The sequence below is a fragment of the Salvelinus sp. IW2-2015 genome, linkage group LG4q.2, assembly GCF_002910315.2.
Source record: "Salvelinus sp. IW2-2015 linkage group LG4q.2, ASM291031v2, whole genome shotgun sequence".
In the NCBI taxonomy this organism is placed as follows: domain Eukaryota; kingdom Metazoa; phylum Chordata; class Actinopteri; order Salmoniformes; family Salmonidae; genus Salvelinus; species Salvelinus sp. IW2-2015.
In genome coordinates, this window is record NC_036843.1 from 9,833,665 (window position 1) to 9,858,406 (window position 24,742).

General features: G+C 42.1%; 2 protein-coding genes across 6 annotated transcripts in view; one reads left to right on the forward strand and one right to left on the reverse strand.

The window, feature by feature from the left end:
* The window catches only part of vash1 (vasohibin 1), a 541,933-nt gene extending 527,041 nt beyond the window's left edge, over positions 1 to 14,892 (forward strand). For 2 of the 4 annotated variants that reach the window (XM_070443356.1, XM_070443355.1), the window contains exons 7-13: positions 1,201 to 3,698; positions 6,179 to 6,267; positions 7,003 to 7,059; positions 7,691 to 7,765; positions 8,246 to 8,627; positions 10,225 to 10,334; positions 10,593 to 14,892. In XM_070443356.1, the coding sequence (XP_070299457.1) occupies positions 3,471 to 3,698; positions 6,179 to 6,267; positions 7,003 to 7,059; positions 7,691 to 7,765; positions 8,246 to 8,627; positions 10,225 to 10,334; positions 10,593 to 10,665 (1,014 nt within the window). In that variant the 5' untranslated portion in view covers positions 1,201 to 3,470 and the 3' untranslated portion in view covers positions 10,666 to 14,892. Of the gene's footprint in view, positions 1 to 1,200; positions 3,710 to 6,178; positions 6,268 to 7,002; positions 7,060 to 7,690; positions 7,766 to 8,245; positions 8,628 to 10,224; positions 10,335 to 10,592 lie in introns of those variants that run through there. The other 2 variants (XM_023986582.2, XM_070443357.1) reach the window with 2 other exon arrangements.
* Positions 14,893 to 15,801: 909 nt separating this feature from the next.
* angel1 (angel homolog 1 (Drosophila)) lies at positions 15,802 to 23,918 on the reverse strand. Of its 2 annotated transcripts, none has more exons than XM_023986585.1 (10): positions 23,878 to 23,918; positions 21,266 to 22,168; positions 20,905 to 21,140; positions 20,723 to 20,792; positions 20,141 to 20,583; positions 19,857 to 20,007; positions 19,590 to 19,700; positions 19,420 to 19,450; positions 17,207 to 17,373; positions 15,802 to 17,106 (listed from the first exon to the last, which is right to left on the reverse strand). In XM_023986585.1, exons 2-10 carry the CDS (start codon positions 21,978 to 21,980, stop codon positions 16,946 to 16,948), a joined length of 2,085 nt encoding a protein of 694 aa, XP_023842353.1. In that variant the 5' UTR covers positions 21,981 to 22,168; positions 23,878 to 23,918; the 3' UTR covers positions 15,802 to 16,945. The 2 variants fall into 2 exon arrangements, with proteins under 2 accessions (XP_023842353.1, XP_023842352.1); XM_023986584.2 differs by lacking the exon at positions 23,878 to 23,918 and adding an exon at positions 22,666 to 23,123.
* Positions 23,919 to 24,742: the final 824 nt, after the last annotated feature.

The following is a 24,742-nucleotide window of genomic DNA, read 5'->3' on the forward strand; positions in this document are numbered from 1 at the left end:
GCGACATCGTTGATATACACAGAGAAAAGAGTCGGCCCGAGAATTGAACCCTGTGACACCCCCATAGAGACTGCCAGAGGTCTGGACAACAGGCCCTCCAATTTGACACACTGAACTCTATCTGAGAAGTAGTTGGTGAACCAGGCGAGGCAGTCATTTGAGAAACCAAGGCTATTGAGTCTGCCGATAAGAATGCGGTGATTGCCAGAGTCGAAAGCCTTGGCCAGGTCGATGAAGACGGCTGCACAGTACTGTCTTTTATCGATGGCTGTTATGATATCGTTTAGGACCTTGAGCGTGGCTGAGGTGCACCCATGACCGGCTCGGAAACCAGATTTGCATAGTGGAGAAGGTACGGTGGGATTAGAAATGGTCCGTGATCTGTTTGTTAACTTGGCTTTCGAAGACTTTATAAAGGCAGGGCAGGATGGATATAGGTCTGTAACAGTTTGGGTCTAGAGTGTCTCCCCCTTTGAAGAGGGGGATGTTCCTTGAAAATAAATATTAGGGCTTGAAAAAGTACTTACGTTCTTGAATTTGACTTGCCACTGTCTGTTCGAATCCTGTGTCCACCAGAGGTGTTACCAGACAATTTTAATGCAGAGATACTGTGACGAGATCCTGAGGCCCATTGTCGTGCCATTCATCCGCTGCCTTCACCACATGTTTCAACATGATAATGCACAGCCCCATGTCGCGAGGATCTGTACACAATTCATGGAAGCTGTCCTGCATACTCACCAGACATGTCACCCATTGAGCACGTTTGGGATGCTTGGATCGACATGTACGACAGCGTGTTCCAGTTCCCGCCAATATCCAGCAGCTTCGCACAGCCATTGAAGAGGAGTGGGACAACATTCCACAGGCCACAATCAACAGCCTGATTTCCATGAGGCAAATTGTGGTTATACTGACTGTATTTTTTTCTCCACGCCCCTACCTTTTTTTTAAGGTATCTGTGACCAACAGATGCATATCTGTAATTCCCTGTCATGTGAATTCCATAGATTAGGGCCTAATTTATTTATTTCAATGGACTGATTTCCTTAGATTTTACTGAGTTACAGTTCATATATGAATTTGGTCCATGTTGCGTTTTATATTTTTATTCTGTGTATATCAGGTGAACCCTCTAGTTATTAGAACACTGGTTTTATACCAGAGAAGAGCATCAATTAAATTGTTTGTCTTTCACAGCACAAGTGCTACACCCTGGCAACTGTGGACAGAGACCTAAAGAGAAGAATCAGAAAGATCCCAGGAGTACATCTCCAACCATAGGTCAGAATTAACATAAATTACTAGTGTTCAATGAATCATTGAACACTAGTAATGGATAATTAGCAACACCTTTCTAATATTGAGCACCAATGCCCCCCACCCTTTGCCCTCAGAACAGCCTCAATTTGTCTGCGCATGGACTCTTCAAGGTGTCGAAAGCGTTACACAGGGATGCTGGCCCATGTTGACTCCAATGCTTCCCACAGTTGTCAAGTTGGCTTGATGTCCTTTGGGTGGTGAAGCATTCTTGATATACACAGGAAACTTTTGAGTGTGAAAAACCCAGCAGCGTTGCAGTTTTTGACACAAACCGGTGCGCCTGGCACCTACTACCATACCCCATTCCAAGGCACTTAAATATTTTGTCTTGCCTGTTTACCCTCTGAATGACACACATACACAATCCATGTCTCAAGGCTTAAAAATCATTCTTTAACCTGTCTCCTCCCCTTCATCTACACTGATTTGAACTGGATTCATCAAGTGACCAATAAGGGATCATAGCGTTCACCTGGATTCATCTGGTTAGTCTGTCATGGAAAGAGCAGGTGTTCTTAATGTTTTGTATACTCAGTGTATAGTAGTAAAATGTATAGCAAGATAAAATACCTTATACCATGATCTTTAAACCATGTCTAACAATATTTCTTCACAGGTTCAACATTGAAAGAATGCCTGATGACTATGGTGCTCCAAGATTTTAACATTCAATGGATGGACATAGAATTTAAATTCCAGTTGGACTGTGGCTTCTGTCGAGGACGATTTGATTGCCTGCTTATTGTATATTGTCAAAGGACTTGAGTTCATGCTGTTTTTTTTTTTTTATGAAAAAAGGAATGACATAATATTTTTTGCAAGCTTATTCTGGCTGTGTTTTTTTACCAATCCAAACCTAATTTTTGTCCCATAAAAGTGCAATAAATTAATGGGAGAAGTAAAATGTCTCCAGTTTTTCTACTATAGTACTCCTAGAGCTTTGATAACTTGGAGAATGCATTTATTATACAGCCATTGAGCTTTGCTGCATGTAAAGTATCCAAGAATGATGCCAATACAATATATTTGCTGTTAAATGTTAATATAATAGCTGCCCACTGTGCTGGCATATCAAGTACCTGCAAGCCATTGCGGTTCACAGTAAATTTATCAATAGACTAATGCATTTTCCGCTCATCATTTGTCTGTAATAGAGGAGTAATTTAGTTTGGCTAACGCCACCCACAGTAGACGAAATGTGCATGTCGTGGAAGATGTAATCCGTCAAATAGAGCATGCGCAGCTGCTGGGTTCTGGGAGTGTCTGAGCGGCGCAATATTGTAGCAGGCATGAGATCAGCACTCGCTACTGTGAAGCCATGGGCGTTCAAACTGGACAATGACTTGGACTGACAAGAAGAATATAATGTCAAATGGACTGGACTGAAATGCGCCACCGGCTAAGCAGAGTGTCGAAGAAATGTCAGATCGAATCTTTCCCGGCGTTTTGGATATAGACGGAATCACCGCTCTGGGATAACGGTGCCGGGTATTAGTGCATTGTAATACAGTAGTTTGTTGTGGCCTACCCTGTTGGAAGACTGCTATTTTTTCCGTTATGTTGTAGGCATTGTGTGTATTCATTATTTCCAAGGTGCTGAATTTATCCTCGATGTTGTAGGCCTAGTATAATGTGTTGAATGTTGGCTGCCAGTTCACGCCTTTTCTAGTTTTGATAATTTTTGTGTAGTTTCATGTTTTTCAGTGATATACTTGACTTAATCTGCATCTTATAGATCATTGTGATTTTTCTAAAGTGCCAATACCCATATTGATCAGATAGTGATTATGACTATTGATGTAGCAAAAATACCCTTTAATCTCTGATTTTGGAAGCATTTCATGTTTTTGAAGTTGAACTCATCTGACAACTTAAGTGGACAATTGTAACAACATATGGAACATATTTTCAAATCTGTGTGCCATTTTGTTCATGAGGCACAGTATTTGAATTGGGAGACTAATAGGCTACAGCCTGCAGTTTTGCAAAGTCCTACATATCCAGCGTGTCATGAATTGCTCATGTTTCTCACCTGCTGTGGGAGTGTTACTTGCTGAGAAACTGCAATCAGATTGACAGTTAAAGGGCGAGGCTGTAAGCCATTTGTGCCAGCCAGGTTCCAGGACTGGGGTCCGTTGTGTGGCGGGATGCTGAGGACCACAGTGGGGTGTGTGGGGGTGGAGGAGAGAGATGAGGAGCAGGAGGATGAAGGTGAAGAGGACTTGCGGGATGGAGGTGTGCCCTTCTTTGTGAACAGGGGAGGCCTACCGGTGGATGAGGAGACTTGGGAGCAGATGTGGAGGCATGTGGCCCGGATTCACCCTAATGGTGAGGCCATAGGGAAACGCATCCGGGGAGCCAGTGATCTGCCCAAGGTAGGATGAAGGTGAAGTCCTGACCTAGCTAGACACCCTGCCTGACTGTTGAGAACTCTACCTGTCTCTTATACACATCTAGATGTGTATAAGAGACAGTACCCAGCGTGTCATGAATTGCTCATGTTTCTCACCTGCTGTGGGAGTGTTACTTGCTGAGAAACTGCAATCAGATTGACAGTTAAAGGGCGAGGCTGTAAGCCATTTGTGCCAGCCAGGTTCCAGGACTGGGGTCCGTTGTGTGGCGGGATGCTGAGGACCACAGTGGGGCTGTCTCTTATACACATCTAGATGTGTATAAGAGACAGGTTTAGACCCTTCCAAATGTACACCAGTTATTTAAACGCTACATATTCTGGAGGAGCACTTCTCACCTTTCTGTCACGCAACATACAGGCATGCAGAATCCAGTTGAGCTGTCCATGCCTTTTCCTCACCTGTATATAATGCATTCAGTAAATCAACCATATGAATGGAATGTTAATTGACTATACAGTGCATTTGGAAAGTATTCAGACCCCTTCCCTTTTTCCACATTTTGTTCCAGCATTATTCTAAAATGGATTAAATAAAAACATTTCCTCATCAAGCGACACACAATATCCCATAATGACTAAGCAAAAACAGGTTTTTAGACATTTCAGAAAATATATAAAAAATAAACTGAAATACCTTATTTACATAAATATTCAGACCCTTTTCTATGAGATACAAAATTGAGCTCAGGTGCATCCTGTTTCCATTGATCATCCTTGAGATGTTTCTACAACTTAATTGGAGTCCACCTGTGGTAAATTCAATTGATTGGACATGATTTGGAAAGGCACAGACCTGTCTATATAAGGTCTCACAGTTGACAGTGCATGTCAGAGCAAAAACCAAGCCATGAGGTCAAAGGAATTGTCTGTCGAGCTCCGAGACAGGATTGTGTCAGGGAGGTGATCAAGAACCCGATGGTCGCTCTGACAGTGTTCCACTGTGGAGATGGGAGAACCTTCCAGAAGGACAACCATCTCTGCAGCACTCGACCAATCAGGCCTTTATGGTAGAGTGGCCAGACGGAAGCCACTCCTCAGTAAAATACACAACAGCCTGCTTGGACTTTGCCAAAAGGCACCTAAAGGACTCTCAGACCATGAGAAACAAGATTGAACTCCTTGGCCTGAATGCCAAGCATCACGTCTGGAGGAAACCTGGCACCATCCCTACGGTGAAGCATGGTGGTGGCAGCATCATGCAGTGGGTATGTTTTTCAGCAGCAGGGACTGGGAGACTAGTCAGGATCGAGGGAAAGATGAATGGAGCAAAGTACAAAGAGATCCTTGATGAAAACCTGCTCCAGAGTGCTCAGGACCTCAGACTGGGGCGAAGGTAAACCTTCCAAAAGGACAATGACCCTAAGCACACAGCCAAGACAATGCTGGAATGGCCTTGGGACAAGTCTCTGAATGTCCTTGACTGGCCCAGCCAGAGCCCGGACTTGAACCCGATCGAACATCTCTGGAGAGACCTGAAAATAGATGTGCAGCAACGCTCCCCATCCAACCTAACAGAGCTTGAAAGGATCTGCAAAGAAGAATGGGAGAAACTCCCCAAGTACAGGTGTGCCAAAATTGTAGCGTCATACCCAAGAAGACGCGAGGCTGTAATCGCTTTAACAAAGTACTAAGTAAAGGGTCTGAAAACTTATGTAAATGTAATATTTCATTTTTTTAAATTCTAAAAACCTGTTCTTGCTTTGTCATTATGGGGTATTGTGTATAGATTGACAACGAAAAAAAACAATTTAATCCATTTTAGATTAAGCCTGTAACGTAACAAAATGTGGAAAAAGTCAAGGGGTCTGAATACTTTCCGAATGCACTGTATGCTTGAAGACATGCACTGACTATTGTCAATGATGGGTTGTTTGTTTTCGTTAAGTATACTAAGTGTGTCTCCGACTGCACATTCCAGTTAAGAATTTCATTATACAAAATTACATTATTTTCGGACCAAAACCAAGTGGATAAAGCTGTCAAAATATACATTACAGACCATGCAGATAAACATGCCACTAGATTTACTGATGCTGTTTGGTCCAGAAGAGGATAAATGCTCCCTCTGTGCTTATGAGGAATTCCATCATATATTCAATTAATGTATGCATTTTGAGACATTTTACCCGACACTCCTATCCAGAACGACTTACAGGCTCAATTAGGGTTACATGCCTTGCTCAAGGGCACATTAACAGATGTTTCACCTAGTTGGCTTGGTGATTTGAACCAGCAACCTTTCAGTTAAACCCCATCACACTTAACCGTTAGGCTACCTGCCAACCATAGACTCGCCATTGGGAACAATTAAGATAATGATCATGGGTTAAAAGTAAAAAAAACATGGTTGTTAGGTTAAACAAGTGGACATTCTCCAACTCTATAAATATAGGGATTGTGTGATACTAATGCCTCTGGTTGTGCTCTGCCTCTCCCCCATAGATTCCAACACTGAGTGTGCCTACATACCAGCCAACCACCAGTATCCCACAGCGCCTAGAAGCCATACAGAAATACATCAGGGATTTGCAGTATCCTTTGCCTGGAATGGTAGAACTGCTTGTCACTATTGCCAAGCTCTGAACCAATGATAGCCCAGGTAGCCGAGATAAAGCTATGACTATTCATTGGACCTCAAGGTGCAGTTGTTGGTCATGGTCAGTTTTTATGATTGACAGGGTGGGCTGAACAGTCTAGGACATATCCAGATATGTCGACAAAATATACATTAGGTTGATCAAACATGAATGTGTAAAGATTCTAAATTCCATGCATGATGCAAGCACACTATGCTCTGGGTTGGAATTCAAGATAGGTCTTCAGAAATATATGTTAGCCATGCACTGTATTATGTATTGCTTTAAGCTTCATACATAATTCATAGACATAGGCACAAGCTGATTCCATGCTATGGAAACTGGGCCACACACAGTAGATGTACTGAATAAGTATTATGGTGGTGAATGACCAGTAAAATAGTTCATATGTACTTCATACTTGTTTGACTCCGTCTTTTTAGGACAATATCAATTTATGTCACAACATCTCAGAATGTCGGCCATGTTTAGGCTATAATCTATTTTAAGCATAAACATTAGCACCTCTCAGCTCAAGAAGCTCATCCATAATTCACAAATGAGGAACTATGAATATCAGAAATCACTTAACATGGTTTTATTCCCCATTAGAAAATGTTTAGTTGTGTTTGAACAGTTCCATGTTGTTTCACTCCCTCTGCATTCTTTGTACTTAACAATATCCTACAGGTACAATCACACAGGAACACAGTTTTTTGAAATCAAGAAGAGCAGGCCTCTTACTGCGTAAACACAGTTTCTTCTATCCAATTAATGTTTCCTAACGTTTCGTTTTAGCTTAGCTCTTTGATGATCCTAATTGTTTGTAAATGTCAGACAGTGTAAGTGACATGACTGTTGTCCGCCAGAGAGAATCTCAGGGTTTGACGCAATAGCTTTTCCTGGAGCTGCAGAGAGGCCACAGAGGCAGCAAACAGAAGAAGCAGCTGAGGATGTTTACCAATTGCTTTCTAGTTGTGCTGATCATGACAGAAGCTGAAGGAACTGGATGTCTGTTGCACCCCAGGGCTGAGGGGACAGGAACTGTTATCATAGCCTAATAGGATCTGTTTCCCGGGCAGGAGCTTCTAGTACATTTTGCTTGCTCATCCACTCAGTTTGTGACATTTAGCACCAGACGATTTTATTGAAATGTTTTTCAAAATGCCAGTTTTCTAAGCTTTGAGATCTTTTTAGTAATCAATAGTTTCGCCTAAAGGAGGTAATCATTTTCTCTTTGCATGCATACAAATGTCCTGTAATATGTTCAAATGTCCTTCAGGCCATTTAGAATCCATGTTTAGAATTATTACCTTTAGTGTAGACTATTTTGTTGCCTTTTCCTTCGGGTGTATTCTAACCCTCAAATTCTGTGTAGGTTGATGGACATCGCCAAGGAGATGATCCGGGAGTCACTACCAATCAAGTGTCTGGAGGCAGTGATCCTTGGAATGTATCCTTTCCTTTAATTAGCTTAGGTATTCCATGGGTCACACCGACAGCACGTGGAAATTGTAATGAGCTTCTTATGCCCGTGTTTTTACCTGCACATCCTTTTTTTGTCAAATTTTGGAGACTTAGGAATGGGGTGAGGATAAATGATGACCTGGAAATGTTGTTTTCCAACTGAGTGTTTATGGGAAACTAAAAATAGCCCAGAGTGATGCCCCAAACAGTGTGGTAACAGGGATTTAGATAAGACAAAGCTTTATGGGCACAACCAGGGCATCCAAGTATTATGTGATTAGAACTGACTTGTGTGCTTACAGTCTGAGACTACTGTATGTGACTAATGTATTCTTGTTTAAAAAACAGATCATTGGAGCTTGAAAACTGTTGTCTATGTTACCCTGTAAAGGAGCACTCCAGTGTGAGCATACAACCAGGTAAGTTATAATATGGGTTTCCATTTCCTTGACCTTGCCTGTCCCAGTTACCTCAGCAACAGCATGCCGGGTGTGGAGCGCTTCCCCCTCAGCTTTAAGACGCAGTTCTCAGGGAACCACTTTTGCCACATCGTGCTGGGGGTGCACAGCGGTGGCCGCTTCGGGGCACTGGGCATCAGCCGGCGGGAGGACCTCATGTTCAAACCCCTGGAGTTCCGCACGCTGGCTGACCTGGTGCAGGAGTTTGAGGGGGCCTACAGGGGCTACTGGCACACCTTGAGAAAGGTGAAGATTGGTCAGTATGTGTCCCATGACCCCCACAGTGTGGAACAGATAGACTGGAAACACTCCATAATAGACGTGGACAAACTGACCAAGGAGGAGCTGCGGAGAGAGCTGGAGAGACACACCCGGGACATGAGGCTGAAGGTAAAGGACCAGGGATACAGAGATCATCTGTTAGAGTGTAGTGATGGGATGTACAGCGCTAAAGCAGGACATGTTCACATATCCAGGAAGGATCCTGGGGACTGAGATGGAAAATGTCAATGAACCAAACCAGTCAGCTTCCTTATTAGAGAATTCTAGTGATTGCATTAGATCCAACCAGTGGTGGAAAAAGTACCTAACTGTCATACTTGAGTAAAAGTAAAGATACCGTAATAGAAAATGACTCAAATAAAAGTAAAAGTCACCCAGTAAAATACTACTAGAGTAAAAGTCTAAAGGTATTTGGTTTTAAATATACTTAAGTATCAAAAGTCAATGTAACAGCTAAAATATACTTAAGTATCAGAAGTAAAAGTATAAATAATTTCAAATATCTTATATTATGCAAACCAGACGGCACCATTTTCTTGTTTTTAAAATTTACGGATAGCCAGGGGCACGCTCCAACACTCAGACATAATTTACAAACAAAGCATGTGTTTAGTCCACCAGATCAGAGGCAGTAGGGATGACCAGGGATGTTTTCTTGATAAGTGTGTGAATTAGACAAATTTCCTGTCCTGCTAAACGAATACAAAATGTAACGAGTACTTTTGGGTGTCAGGGAAAACGTATGGAGTAAAAAGTACATCATTTTCTTTAGGAATGTAGTGAAGTAAAAGTTGTCAAATATAAATAGTAAAGTCCAGATATATACTGTAAATAAAAAAAACTACTTAAGTAGTACTTTAAAGTATTTTTACTTAAGTACTTTACACCACTGGATCCAACTGGGACTGAATTAGTCTGCAGCCTATCACTGTACCAGCACTGAATTTAGATTAGTGTCAAATTAAATTGGGATGCAGGTGAGCTACATTAGAGCTGATGAGGGGGAAGCACAAGGGGCTCGTTGAATGTGAATCCATCCTGAGCAGATGGAAAGCCCTTAATCACTGAGTTTCTGACCTCCTTTTGACCTGTCATGCATGATGATATGGAGTTGACCTGCGAATTCAGGAGCTATCATCCTCAAATGATGACCTCTCATGGGCTATCATCCCAAACAGTAATGAAAGGAGCCTTAACGCAGGGCCCTGTGAATAATAATATCTAATGTGATAGCATTTCTCTGCTCCATTGTGAGTCACGCATGGCTGCCTCAATCAATCAATGGCTGATCTTTTATAGCGAGGGCTCTCACCCAATGGCCACAATCACATTAAAGATGGGGACGATTTTACCGTCATCACTGTCAAAACTGTGCCTCCTTAAGCACATTTGGGCCTCTCATTGAGGTGCTCACCTTAGTACTACTCTAAGTAATTGAAAGCTGATGATCGGTGTGTGTGTGTGTGTGTGTGTGTGTGTGTCTATACGCATGTGTTTGGAACAGTTTCCTTCCTCCTCCCTACTCTGCATAAATGGTGTTTTGAATTTTAAAAGACATAAACGTTTAGTAATTAGAGAACTGCACTTCTCCTTAGTCTACACAGTGGATATGACCAGAGCTCAACTTGTAAGCATTTGTACCTCTCGTTTGTGTTGCCCCTTGTTGTTACTGTGAGGTAAACAAAACTGTGTGATTGTCTTTCAGATTGGGAAGGCTGCGCCCCCTTCACCCACCAAAGACAGGAAGAGTAACATGGGCTCGCCCCTCCGTAACCCAGGCAGCCCCATGCGCAGGAACAGCCGCATCGAGAGACGGTAATGCTGATTGTGCAATGTAGTCAGATATCAGGAGCTGCTTAGTCTCAATATAGTCTCTCCGACAGCACAGTAAATACTCATTAGGTCAATAAACAAGATGCTAGCTGTAGTGGAAATGGCCCTGCACTGATCTGAACAAGCACTAGAGGCTATATATCCTATGATGGTGTAGTTCAAGAGGAATCTCTGAACAGTAATCTCTCAGTTTTAATCTGTGTCATGAGAAATCATATTTTTTCTTTTTGGGGTTTACAGTCCATCTGGAGAGAAGAAAGTTCTTGATCCGAAGCCACCTCCAGACATGAATGGATATCAGATTCGAGTGTGAGGAGGATTTCACTTCATAAAATCATCCTTTGTGTTCAGTTTTCCAAATAGGTTTGTACTTTGTAAGCAATTTATTTCGCATTCAACAAACGTGTGGTATACTGTACAGAGCTTGGCCATGTCAATAACTGGTTATTGACTAAATGTACAGTACTAGTCAAAAGTTTGGTCACCTACTCATTCTAAGGGTTTTCTTTATTTTTATTATATTCTACATTGTAGAATAATAGTGAAGACATCAAAACTATGAAATAACACATATTGAATAATGTAGTAACCAAAAAATATATTTTATATTCTTCAAAGTAGCCACCCTTTGCCTTGATGACAGCTTTGCACACTCTTGGCATTCTCTCAACGAGCTTCATGAGGAATGCTTTTCCAACAGTCTTGAAGGAGTTCCCACATATGCTGAGCACTTGTTGGTTGCTTTTCCTTCACTCTGCGGTCCAACTCATCCCAAACCATCTCAATTGGGATGAGGTTGTGTGATTATGGAGGACAGGTTATCTGATGCAGCACTCCATCACACTCCTTGGTCATTGTCTTGTTGTAAAACAAATGATAGTGCCACTCAGTGGAAACCAGATGGGATGGCGTATCGCTGCAGAATGCTGTGGTAGCCATGCTGGTTAAGCGTGCCTTGAATTCTAAATAAATCACTGACAGTGTCTCTAGCAAAGCACCATCACACCTCCTCCATGCTTCACGGTGAGAACCACACATGCGGAGATCATCCGTTCACCTACTCTGCGTCTCACAACAACACGGTGGTTGGAACCAAAAATCTCAGATTTGGAATCATCAGACCAAAGGACAGATTTCCACCGGTCTAATGTCCATTGCTCATGTTTCTTGGCCCAAGCAAGTCTCTTCTTCTTATTCATGTCCTTTAGTAGTGGTTTCTTTGCGACAATTCGACCATGAAGGCCTGATTCACGCAGTGTCCTCTGAACAGTTTAAGTTGACATATCTGTTACTTGAACTCTGGGAAGCAATTATTTCGGCTGCAATCTGAGGTGCAGTTAACTCTAATGAACTTATCTTCTGCAGCAGAGGTGACTCTGGTTCTTCCTTTCCTGTGGCGGTCCTCATGCGAGCCAGTTTCATCATAGCTCTTGATGGTTTTTGACGTTTTCCGTATTGACTGACCTTCATGTCTTAAAGTAATGATAGACTGTCGTTTCTCTTTGCTTATTTGAGCTGTTCTTGCCATAATATTGACTTGGTCTTTTACCAAATAGGGCTATCTTCTGTATACCACTCATACCATGTCACAACACAACTGATTGGCTCAAACTCATTAAGGAAAGAAATTCCACAACTTAACTTTTAACAAGGCAGGTTAATTGAAATGCATTCCAGGTGACTTCCTGATGAAGCTGGTTGAGAGAATGCCAAGAGTGTGCAAAGCTGTCATCAAGGCAAAGGGTGGCTACTTTGAAGAATCTCAAACATAAAATACATTTAGATTTGATTAACACTTTTTTGGTTACTACACGATTCCATATGGGTTATTTCATAGTTTCATAGTATTATTTAACAATGTAGAAAATAGCAAAAATAAAGAAATTAGTAGGTGTGTCCAAACTTTTGACTGGTACTGTACGTTCAAAGCCTAAGGTCTCGCAATGCTCAACTTTGGGGACATCAAACACTCGTTTTACACCAGGGGATATCAAACCCTTGTGTAGGATCAATTCCACAGGCCTACATATTATTATTATTATTTTGCTCTCAGTGGGGTCTCAACTTACTTTTGAGAGGTAGAATACACAAGGTGCAATTTCAAAATGTGGTTGTGCATCAGCAGTTTTTCTCTTACGTCAGTCACTGGCAGTCACTAAATGAACCCATGTCAGCTAAATATTTTTAGATTGGTAAATTAGTCTAGCGGCCAGCTATCTAAACTTCTAGTAATCCTGATCGAATTACCAACTGGGGGCCCCCCATTGATTTTGTTAGTCACTCTGACATCATATTAAAAACTGCAAACATTTCTCTCCACCTTATGGCAAAATGTGTAGAATTGCAGGACATTAGCTGTAAAACTGCACACAAAAAATCCCCCTGACAAAATGTGTAGAATTGTATGAAATTAGTTATAAAACTGCTAAATCTTCTCACTGCCCCAAACTTGTTTTAAACCTGCAACGTTTTCTCTACACCCCATGGCAAAAATGTGTTTAATTGGAGTAAATTAACTCTAAAACTTAAATTAACTTCATAAAAGTTGCCCACCCTGTTTTAGACAATTCTATTTAAATTAACAGGCATAACTGGCTGACCAATTCACAATATCTCGTTGAGTAATAGATGTTAAGTCCCCAGCAACTTCTTTCCAAAAACGTGGCATGGGCCATTCAGCAGCTCTGTGGTTCTAGGTTGCTACCAGGCTTTTTGTAAAGCCAGAAGCTTGGTAGTGTCATCCTTCTTTTATAGTCCATTCTACAATAAGATTGGTTCAGACAGCATTTAAGGAATTCCCAAAGGCTAAACAGGTATGGCTCATGTTTTTAAAGATGGGTTAATATGCAATGTTATATTTGGCTTAAGGTGTGAAAATGAGTAATTAGACATATCACAGAAGAGATCCATGTTGTCAGTTATTAAGAATTGCAATCTGTGTCTCCATGTTGTACTTTAAGTGTGTAAATACATTTAACCTTTTAGCTCTGCTGGACAGTAACCGCTTTTGTAGTGTAGTTTGCAATCCACTTACCTTGTGCCTTTTTTAATGAACATTTTAATAGACAGTGATAAAGAAAACAAGTGTTACTGGATGAATAGTTCATCTTCAATTTCACTAGCAAAACATACTGTACCATCTGCTCTATCCCAAGTAGCCAGTAAATTGAGTGATCTACACCTTACTCTCGTATTTGTATGTTCTGCTATTGATTACACATGATTGAATATGGGGTAATTCAGCGTGCAGTAGTCTATTTAAACCTTCCAAAGCATGAGAAGTGTGATTCGTTTTAGGATAGTAAGAGAAAGTGGTCACTGTGATCAACAGAAGTTTAGAATGTTGTGGTCATTCATGAGACAACCTCACATGCACAAAATGACTTTGTCCAATTGTGAACGATTACATTGCAGGTGATTTATTTTTTGCTGTCATTATTCTTGAGGAAATAGGCATTTTGAAGGCAGCAGTTGCTTTTTTATATTGACATGGACTGATATATTTAGTTTTTGTTCAGTATAAATAACCTTGTTCTTATTTTAACACAGCCTTAGCGTGGTTGTCTAGCTACTTTAAATATTAAACAGTTGTATTCAAGGTGCAAAGAGTTTTGTTTACAATATTCTCATCTGCATTTTTATATGGCATTTAGGCCAGAGTTTCTGTAATTTTATACTAGCCTCAATTTTTATTATCACCGAGCATTTGAGAAATTGGAGTCCACCCCACATTTCTAAATATTGCCACAGAGCACATTGAAATTTGTTGGTAGGGATTTCTTTAGTCCACTTTCATTTCAATACCATAAACACGTTGTCTTGTGCCAAAAGATTGTAATTGTCATTTTATCATGTTGTAAGGCTTTCTATTGATTTAAAGTCAACTCCTCTCACTTCCCTCCCAGTGTGTCTGTTGTTGCTAGGATTTATCTCACTCGTTGACATGGGTCAGATGGCTGAAAGTCTATTAACAAGCTTCAGCTATATTTAGAGATTTACAAAATGTAGTTAAAATCAATGACCAATACAGTATAAATAAACTGGGTGCTAAGGACATGGAGGACAAACTGATAGCCTACATGCCAACCAAGAGTCCAAATTGGGTGTAGCCTGGACTAAAGAGAGTGACTAACATTTCCTCCTTTTAATTGTCTTCAAAGAAAGCTTAATACAACTCCCATACTGAGGATTTGTGTACTGGGGGACCATACAGTAAGACAATGAACAACATTTGGTTGCAGCTATACTAATTAGAATTTTCTGTATATTCTCTGTTGCCTGCTGGTACACTGTGAGACATTCGACCTAGCCCATTTTGGGCTCCAAGACATCCGTGACATGAAATCACAGCGGTTTTGAGATTTCCTCTTTCATTGCAATGTGGTCTGTTTTTGTTCCTTAGTGCGAAGATGTGGTGATGACACTGTATTAATACATGTCATCTGAAATATTGTAACCGTAAATCACCCGTATGGCTTTGTGACAATTGAAACTGAAATAAACAAGGAACTGGTATTTGACCAGATTTGTTGAAAACAAATGGTGTAACATTTGAGTGATTAACCTACCTCTTTTCCCATTCATCACATGCTTTTTGGAGAGCTGCCAGTGCTTGCAACCAGCATGGGTTGTACAAGTCAATTGTACTGTGCTGGCTGTGTCTACAGTGTACTGACACCCAAGGATTCTGCTGCACAAATCAATTAAGTCTAATGGAAGCTTGGCTGAATGGATAGTCTACCTGACAGCACTGCAATCGGCTAACAAGGCTTAACTAACGAAACCCTGTTAATCCTGACATTTTCATCATACGAGCACAGAGGACTGCCATGGTTGTTGCTCTCCTGAACAAACAGCCTCTGTTTAACAGGAGAAATCCATACATGGTACTGTTTCATGTTCAGACCAGGGAGATTTTGATAGCTCTCATATACAGTAGCACAAGAGTAGCTGGTAACCGTTCTCTTATGAAATGGCTCCTGTTAGTATATGCTATAGCTGAATGTACATCATGTAGGTATGTGAAATGCAAGTGTTTAAAGGAATCGCAGTTGAAATCAGTTGGAGTGGGGGTAGGGTTGGTAATGTTCAGTGCCAAGAAGGATTTCAAATGTATGAAGGCACAGAGGGAGACAAAACAGAAGCCCAGAGGTAACAAACACTAGGTAGTACCTCCCCCACCACTGTTTATGAAATGAAGACAGAAGGAATCGTGGTCTACTTTGAAAAACCTACTGACCCATTTCTCCTCAGCGCATGTGTTTTGTGCCACGGGGAATTTATTTTCGTGCAGCACAGTCAAACTCATGTATAGGTTTCAAGGTAGATCCTGGAACTGAAGCCTTACACTCTGAACCCACTGCCTGCCTGCCTTTATGCTAACTTACGTTTAAAAACTCCTTCAGTGATTCATTATGAGATACAGAAAATAATTCCCTGGAAGACCTGAGAGAGAGAACACCTACTGATTTATTGTAGTTAGACTAAAGGAAGTGTCAGACCTTGACATTTGTGCCATTCCAGTGAGCTATAACTAGAGGTCTTAGTGTTGACAGGAGTCTGTTGGCTGTTCCTCTAGACCAGGGTTTCCCAAACTCAGTCCTGAGACCCCCCTGCCAGGTGTACCTTTTGGTTTTTGCCCTAGCACTACACAGCTGATTCAAATAACCAACTCAAGTTGATTATTTGAATCAGCCATGTATGGCTAGGGCAAAAACGTGCACCCAGGGGGAGTCGTAGGACTGAGTTGGGAAAACCCTGGTCTAGACTGCAGTGTACACACACACACACACAGAGAAGCCCCGACAGTGCCCTAGCATGCATGAACGCTCCCTCCCTGCAATCTGAATGAATAATTGATTCATGCCTCAGCCAGCCACACACATCTTCTCCTTGACAGACAGAGTGCCTCAGTGGAGCGAGAGATCTTCCATCTCAGTGTGGCACTGCCAACATTCAGGTCACAATCTTAACACCAAAAGATGATGTAGATCACCTGAATTAGACTGCCAAGCTATTGTTAGATTTATTCAAGATTTCTACCATTTGAACAAATAATACTGACTGGCCCAAAGCCAGAGGATAAGGGGAAAAACAACACAAAATATATAGAAAACATTGACATTCAATTATTTCACCGTTTGTAAATGTTTTAAGACAAATGTTCCAATTTACTAGTGTAGCAGATTGTGAAAACGGAGCAAACAAAATCCCCATAAAACATTTTTACATCTAAAATCTTCTTGTATTCATATCTTAACAGTAAGAGCATTTGTCAAATAAACTCCAACTCTAACTGAATCTAACCTTTTAGGTTCTTTTTCTCTCTCTATACATGTAAACAAAAATGATCATTCAGAGGACATCCCATCTCCTCTGGAAATTGGGCTGAGTAGTTTTTCTTCAGGTAGGAAACAAGCAGAGTATTAGATGGGACTCAAAACTGTCTGTGAGCCCCAGGAACCAAGTAAGTACAATTATTTACTTTTAAACATGGAATTGTGCCATGGGCAAATCATGTAAGGTTTGAACAAAAATGTTTAAATGCTTGACCTCTGTCCTCCTGATTCTTCATTGACCATAGACAGCCCAAATCACACAGGGTTCAGGTCCAGCTGGAACTTGGCCAGGAGACTGAGGTGGTCTGAAGGGAACATTTCATTGGGTAAACCGTTCATTGACCAGAGGTCCTCCTCTGGTAGGAGGGAGAGACGACCAAGCAGCTTCAGACCTTCGCTCTGCCGTTGACCTCCACCTGAAACAGCGTTTTTGGTACACCATCTCTCAATTCTTCTTCCTCTATACACTTATCAACGGCTATTTATATATATTTCCTTTGGATACATGCCCCTTACCTTTCTGATCAGCACTAGAAATGCCACGCCTTGGAGAGTAGAAGATGTAGTCGACCGTAGCTCCAACCTCGGAGTGCAGCGTGGTCACCTCAGCACGGTCTGTTCCAGGTATGAAGTGGCCGTAGGCTGACCGCAGGTTCAGGTAATGGGAGATAGTCTGTCTGAACCTGAGGAAGGACATGGATAATGTTATTACATTTAACATGTATTCAGCACTGTCAGAGTGCCTTCAGGAAGTATTCACACCCCTTGACGTTATCCCCATTTTGTTGCGTTACAGCCTGCTGCTACTGGACTCCTATTTACAGTTGAAGTCGGAAGTTTACCTACACTTAGGTTGGAGTCATTAAAAATTGTTTTTCAACCACTCCACAAATTTCTTGTTAACAAACTATAGTTTTGGCAAGTCAGTTAGGACATCTACTTTGTGCATGACAAGTAATTTTTTCCAACAATTGTTTACAGACAGATTATTTCACTTATAATTCACTGTATCACAATTCCAGTGGGTCAGAAGTTTACATACACTAAGTTAACTGTGCCTTTAAACAGCTTGAAAATTCCAGAAAAGGATGTCATGGATTTAGAAGCTTCTGATAGGCTAATTGACATCATTTGAGTCAATTGGAGGTGTACCTGTGGATGTATTTCAAGGCCTACCTTCAACTCAGTGCCTCTTTGCCTGACATGGGAAAATCCAAAGAAATCAGCCAAGACAACAGAAAAAAAATTGTAGACCACAAGTCTGATTCATCATTGGGAGCAATTTCCAAACGCCTGAAGGTACCACGTTCATCTGTACAAACAATAGTACGCAAGTATAAACACCATGGGACCACACAGCCGTCATACCGCTCAGAATGGAGACGTGTTCTGTCTCCTAGAGATTAACGTACTTTGGAGCGAAAAGTGCAAATTAATCCCAGAACAACAGCAAAGGACCTTGTGAAGATGCTGGAGGAAACAGGTACAAAGTATCTATATCCACAGTAAAATGAGTCCTATACCCACAGTAAAATGAGTCCTATATCGACATAACCTGAAACACTGCTCAGCAAGGAAGAAGCCACTGCTCCAAAACCACCATAAAAAAGACAGACTACGGGTTGCAACTGCACATGGGGACAAATATCGTACTATTTGGAGAAATGTCCTCTGGTCTGATGAAACAAAAATAGAACTGTTTGGCAATAATGACCATAGTTATGTTTGGAGGAAAAAGGGGGAGGCTTGTAAGCCGAAAAACACCATTCCAATGTGAAACGCAGGAGTCGCAGCATCATGTTGTGGGGGTGCTGCAGGAGGGCCTAGTGCACGTCACAAAATAGATGGCTACATGAGGAAGGAAAATTACGTGGATAAATTGAAGCAACATCTCAAGACATCAGTCAGGAAGTTAAAGCTTGGTTGCAAATGGGTCTTACAAATGGACAATGACCCCAAGCATATTTCCAAAGTTGTGGCAAAATGGCTTATGGACAACAAAGTCAAGGTACTGGAGTGGCCGTCACAAAGCCCTGACCTCAATCCCATAGAAAATTTGTGGGCAGAACCGAAAAAGCGTGTGCGAGCTGACTCAGTTACACCAGCTCTGTCAGGAGGAATGGGCCAAAATTCACCCAACTCATTGTGGAAAGCATGTGGAAGGCTACCCAAAACATTTGCCCCAAGTTAAACAATTTAAAGGCAATGCTACCAAATACTAATTGAGTGTATGTAAACTTCTGACCCACTGGGAATGTGATGAAAGAAATAAGCTGACATAAATAATTCTCTACTATTATTCTGACATTTCACATTCTTAAAATAAAGTGGTGATCCTAACTGACCTAAGATAGGGAATTTTTACTAGGATTAAATGTCAGGAAGTGTGAAACTAAGTTTAAATGTATTTGGCTAAGGTGTATGCAAACTTCCGACTTCAACTGTATATTCCTGCACAATGTCTATCACACAATCCATTGCACAATTCCTCGGCACGTATAAATATTCTACTTTAATTCGTTGAGTGCCTTCTTGTAATCCATAAAAAATAAAATTTTAAATGAATTGAGCTTTTACTTTTAGTACGGTTTTATTCACTTAATTACTTTCCCATTGTGGAGAGGTGAACCTGCAGGTCAGCATTTCATTGCACTGTGTACATCAGGTGTATATGACAAACAAAATTGAACATGAAATGTGGCCCTTTGAAAAGGAACATAAAATCTGACCTTGTTGTATAAGGATGCTTGTCCTCGGGATCTATTGGAAATAAGTGAAAGAGTAACATACAGGAGTCATTAACTGTTCTCTACACAACTGTGCTCTGGGGTCTCACCTGCCGTGGGTACAGTTGAGATTAAGTGTTTTTGGGTCTAGTTTTAGTGTGTGTGTGTGTTACCAGGTGTGTTGTCAGTGACCCCTGGGATGAGCTCCAGGTCCTGTGGCCGGACACAGGCAGCCTCACAGAAACGCAGCCGACGCAGGAAGCCATGGTTGTACTGCAGGTTCCCTACACAGGAAGAACAAATATAGAGTGGCCAGTCAGACCATCACACAAGACCTAAATGGAGATACTGAGTGAGAAGATGAATAGACCCATTGTCATAATGGGAGCTTGACCAACAATCCACCCTGACAGGGTCCAAACAGAAAGACTGACACATACGTTCTGGACTCTGGGTTGACGTGACTTGACTCTTTGGCTCATTTACAGTTGTGTACTGGCAGTTGTCATCGATGCCCACGGTGCTTGGCCAAAGTGGAGCGAATACCCTCCTATGATGGATGTTGTAGGACAGGTCCTCTTGACCTGATATCTGCCACACATAGGAAACAAAACACAGAACCCATTGGCCAAGGTAACATACTGAACACCAACTCACCTTTAAATTATTAAGTAGCTTAAAATTGACAACAACAAGTCATTTTCCATAGGAGTATTGTGCTCACCATCCAGGCAGGTAGACCATGATAGTAAAGCTGTCTTGTCGTGATCAGTTGGTACAGCGGCATGTTGGGCAGAGCATTGAAGTCCCCACATAGAACAACATTGCAGTGCTCTCCCTTCACCTTGCAGTTCCTCACGATGTAGTCGATCTCTGCCAGCAGCATTGCAAGCTGGGTCAGCTTCACGTCACCCCTCCTGGTGTTGAACAGGAGGTGGGTGGTTGCCACACAGAGGGGTGGGCCCTTGGCAGTGACTTCTGACCCCTGTGTGATAATTGGCTGGAGCAGCAGGACAATGCCCACGTTGTCTCGGTCCAGCAGCTCACACTCTGGCCTGTAGAACTCCAGCAGACTCTCTGACACCTGGGAGAAACGGTCGCCGCGGTAACAAACCACACAGCCGTCAGTCTTGGTGCCGGTGCGCCGCTTGTAAACACAGGTGTAGCCTTGAGGATTGAACCACAAAATTACAAATATTGATATACAAACAGCTATTACATGTCTGTTACTAACTGTAGATGACTTGCATTATTTTGCAATGGTCTTGATTGTGCCATAAACAGATGCTGAGGAACTTGGACCTACCCATGTCACGAAGGACAGGATGGAGTTGCTCTGTAAAGTGGTTCTCCTGGACCTCTTGCAGACACAGGATCTACACATGGGAAAAACATACAGCTCAATTCACAAAGAGACTCCGATGACAATGGTTCAGCAATACAGTGTCAATAGATGTTACTGTATTAGGTTGGTAAGGTCAGACTCGCATCTGGTTCCCATTTCTTGAACTCCTGTGTGAGGTTTGGGAAGCGGTAGTCCCAGCTCAACACCCCTAGAGGGCAGTGTGTGTACAGCTCCTGGTTGGCCTCCAGCAGATCCTGGGCCAGGATGTTGTAAGACATCACAGTGAAGTCAAACAGGGGCCGGGGCTCTGAGGGGGTCCTCTGGGGAGGCTCTGGCGCTGTGTGGGTCTCACTGAGTTCCTCCCACACCCTCCACACCACTAAGGGGGAAGCAGAGAGATGTCTAAGCAAACGGTAACACTGAAATTCTGATGGTGATGTGGGTTCACAAACAATCAATCAAAAACCTGTACTTAATGTTACAGATATCATGCAAAATGCTCACCTTCGAAGGTCTCTCTCTCCAGTGAATGTGGGTAGTAGCTCATGCTTGGGAACGCTGTGGAAGGGCAGAACAACACCTCTTCCAGGCCAGGGCCGATGGGGAAATGCCAGCCCTTGGGTGGGGGCTGAGCCCTACTCTCCCATGGCTGTGTCTGGGCCTCTGCCTCACAGAGAAGGGAGACCAGGTCCAGCCCAGGATCCCATATCTCAGCAGGCACTTCACTAGTGCTTGCATGTGGGTCTACAAAATAGCTCAAGTCTAGTCCTGCTGCAGTCTGGCTCTCCCACTCCGGTTTTTGCACCTGGGCATTGGTTACTGACTCTCCCTTGCTCATATTTTCCACTATCTGTTCTAACAGGACATGGACCATCGCTTTATCGTCTGTTGTCCTGCTGTCCTTGACTGATGGATTCTGTACTTCAGATGTCTCTGTTAGCTCCAGCGCTAGGTTACTGTTCTCAGACTCCTCTGTGGGAGAACAGGGAGCCTCCTGCACGCCATCATCCCTCATGAGCTTCTCTGAGTAGAGGATAGTCTGCTCCTGGTGCTTTTGACCTTCCTCTCTGACCCAGTCCTCCTCCACGCCGTCTCTCACCTCTGGCTCCTCTTCCTTCACTCCACCAAGCAGCCGAACCTCCAGAGTTACTAATACAGGCTCTTTCCTGTCTTTCTCTGGTTCAGACCCCATCACCTCTTTCACAGTGCTTTTCTTCATCTCCACCCCTTTACTCTTCTCCTTTTCTAGTGCACCGGGATCCTTCTTGGCCTTTGGGGGCCCGCTGCTTGTACTGAGCCACGGATCCAGCAGGCCTGCCTGCGTTTTAGTAAATCTTTTGTTAGGGACTTCACCATCCCACACCTTCTTGCCATTAATGGACACAGAGCGACCCTTTTTCAAGGGTACTGTATAAAAGAAATGGTGCGATAACTTACATGTGTATTAAACACTAGCTTATTATTACTGCATGCATCTATAATAAAACAAATATTTTAGGCAATTATATCATTACTCCTCATAAAATCAAACAAAAAGCTGTCAGTCAATGCACACACCACAACATATGCACGTGGTACTCATATGACGTCACGCAGTACATTTAGAATCCATTGCGCCTAGCTAAAATGTCAATGCCATGTGTTTGCTATTTAGATTATGTTCAAACTCAAATAGCATGCGGTAGCTAAAGCAGACCAGATTAGCCTTTAGTTAAACCATCGATTAAAAATTGGACTCCCAACAAAATATGTGCTACGAGACGTGTAGTTAGTTAGCTAGCTAAAGCTAGCTATTCGGCCATTCAACTTTAGGCACCCAAAAGAGCCATCACGTTCGGCGAAAATGTACAGGCAATAAAACAAACATCTATGTGTCAAATGTTTTTTGTTTGTATGTGGTTTACCTGTGACGCAGTTTATTAGCCGTGTTAACGGGTAAAGCCCGTAAAATATCAGGCTCCCAATCATGCTCCGCTCCAATGATTGGGCGGACCCGATCATGGAGCCGCGGGGCACCGGGCTATGGCCCGTGATATGAACGGGATGAGTGCCCTTCTCAAATCGAACAATAATCTGCGCCACGTGGTCATGTTCTCAACAAAACATCTATTTCCATAAAATCTGTTTTAATTGTCTAACTAGTTTTCATTTGGAAGGCAGATTACCCGTTTTATCAAAATCAATCACTTTTGAAAAAACTAAGAATCCTACTCATTACTCTATGTGCTTAATTACATGTCACTTTTGTTTTGAGACGATTTAGCGTGGGCATTTTCCCCATTCAAAACATCTAGGAACTCGGAAATCTCCGACTTTTGATTTAAATGCGTTCATATTGTATTTAACCTTTAACTAGGCAAGTCAGACAACTGGGAACTCGTCGAAAAAAATGGGAACATCGTTTTGAATGGTCATCCAACTCGGAATTCCAAGTCGGAAAATCTTTCTAGAACTCCGACTTTTACATCGTTTTTTCTCCGAGTTCCCAGTTCTTCATGCCCGAGAGGCAGGCAGCCCGGTTCCAAAAACGAATGCAATCAACTTTCACCCAGGCCAGATTAATCGAATCCCCTCACTGCTATGCTCACATGAATTATGTATAATTGTCTTCTTTTTTTTTTTTAAGTGAACTCATACACTACAACCATCTCAGTGGCAGACTTCATTATAGTGATAACAAGAAAGCTGCACATGTTGGAATGTAGACTCCTTTTATGTGTTTGTAAACAGTGCTGCACGAGGTGGTGGCATAACGCGCCAGTTCTTATGGAATGCCAGCTAATTAGTGCATTTCAAACTACTTTTGGATTATAATTGGACTTTAAGGCTCGTATGAATGACCTGCTTAATATAATGTTTGTGTCATCATCGCAAATCAACTGCATTATGCTTACAAAAACACTTAAACTTCAACCAGTATAATGGCCCTTTAGCTAGCTTTTGCTACACTCTATGTCAATGAGCGTTAGCATTCTAGCTACCTGCTGCATCCAAAATAGTTATTTTGCAAAGATCACAACCAACTATAATCTTAGCGACTGTTCAAGCAAGAATCGAAACACTAAGCGTATGACAACCCCAAAAAGTTATTTGGTTTAGAAGTAATAAAAACATACATCTAAAGGACGTAGCAGCCAAGAGTCGCGCGCATCTGTGCGTGACGTCAGTGTGTCATGCACTGGAAAAGGGTCTGTTTATAAAACATTATGGTCTGGAACTGTGAATGCAGAAGTTTTATGGATTGACAGTGAAAATCAACCCAAATCTATAATACGCAATGGTGTACTACCCAGGAATATATATATATATTTTTCCCCCTGTTGGTGATTTTTTTAAATTAAATACACTATATATACAAAAGTATGTGGACACGCCTTCAAGTTTGTGGACTCGGTTATTGCTGTCACACCCGTTGCTGACAGGTGTATAAAATCGAGAACACAGCCATGCAACTTCAAATCAAATGTTATTTGTCACATGCTCCGAATACAACAGGTAGACCTTACAGTGAAATGCTTACTTACAAGCCCCTAACCAATAATGCAGTTTTAAGAAAATACCCCCCAAAAAAGTAAGAGATAAGAAAAACAAATAATTAAAGAGCAGCAGTAAATAACAATAGCGGGGCTATACAGGGGGTACCGGTACAGAGTCAATGTGTCAATGTGCTGGGGGCACCGGTGTTGAGGTAATTATGTACATGTAGGTAGGGTTATTAAAGTGGCTATGCATAGATAATAACAGAGAGTGGGGGGTGCATATAGTCTGGGTAGCCATTTTATTAGCTGTTCAGGAGTCTTATGGCTTGGTGGTAGAAGCTGTTTAGAAGCCTCTTGGACCTAGACTTGGCGTTCCGGTACCATGTGCGGTAGCAGAGAGAACAGTCTATGACTAGGGTGGCTGGAGTCTTTGACAATTTTCAGGGCCTTCCACTCCAAAGACAAACATTGGCAGTAGAAGCATAGGATACCACCTATCCAA

What these genes read in the sequence shown, in the direction of transcription:
- angel1 (XM_023986584.2), bottom strand. Translation starts at nt 22,762, where the DNA reads ATGATCGGGTCCGCCCAATCATTGGAGCGGAGCATGATTGGGAGCCTG. An exon ending in GTCAACCCAGAGTCCAGAAC is followed by an intron (nt 19,701 to 19,856) that starts GTATGTGTCAGT and finishes CTTCCTGTGTAG; the next exon opens with GGAACCTGCAGTACAACCAT. An exon ending in AAGCATCCTTATACAACAAG is followed by an intron (nt 17,374 to 19,419) that starts GTCAGATTTTAT and finishes GTCCTTCCTCAG; the next exon opens with GTTCAGACAGACTATCTCCC.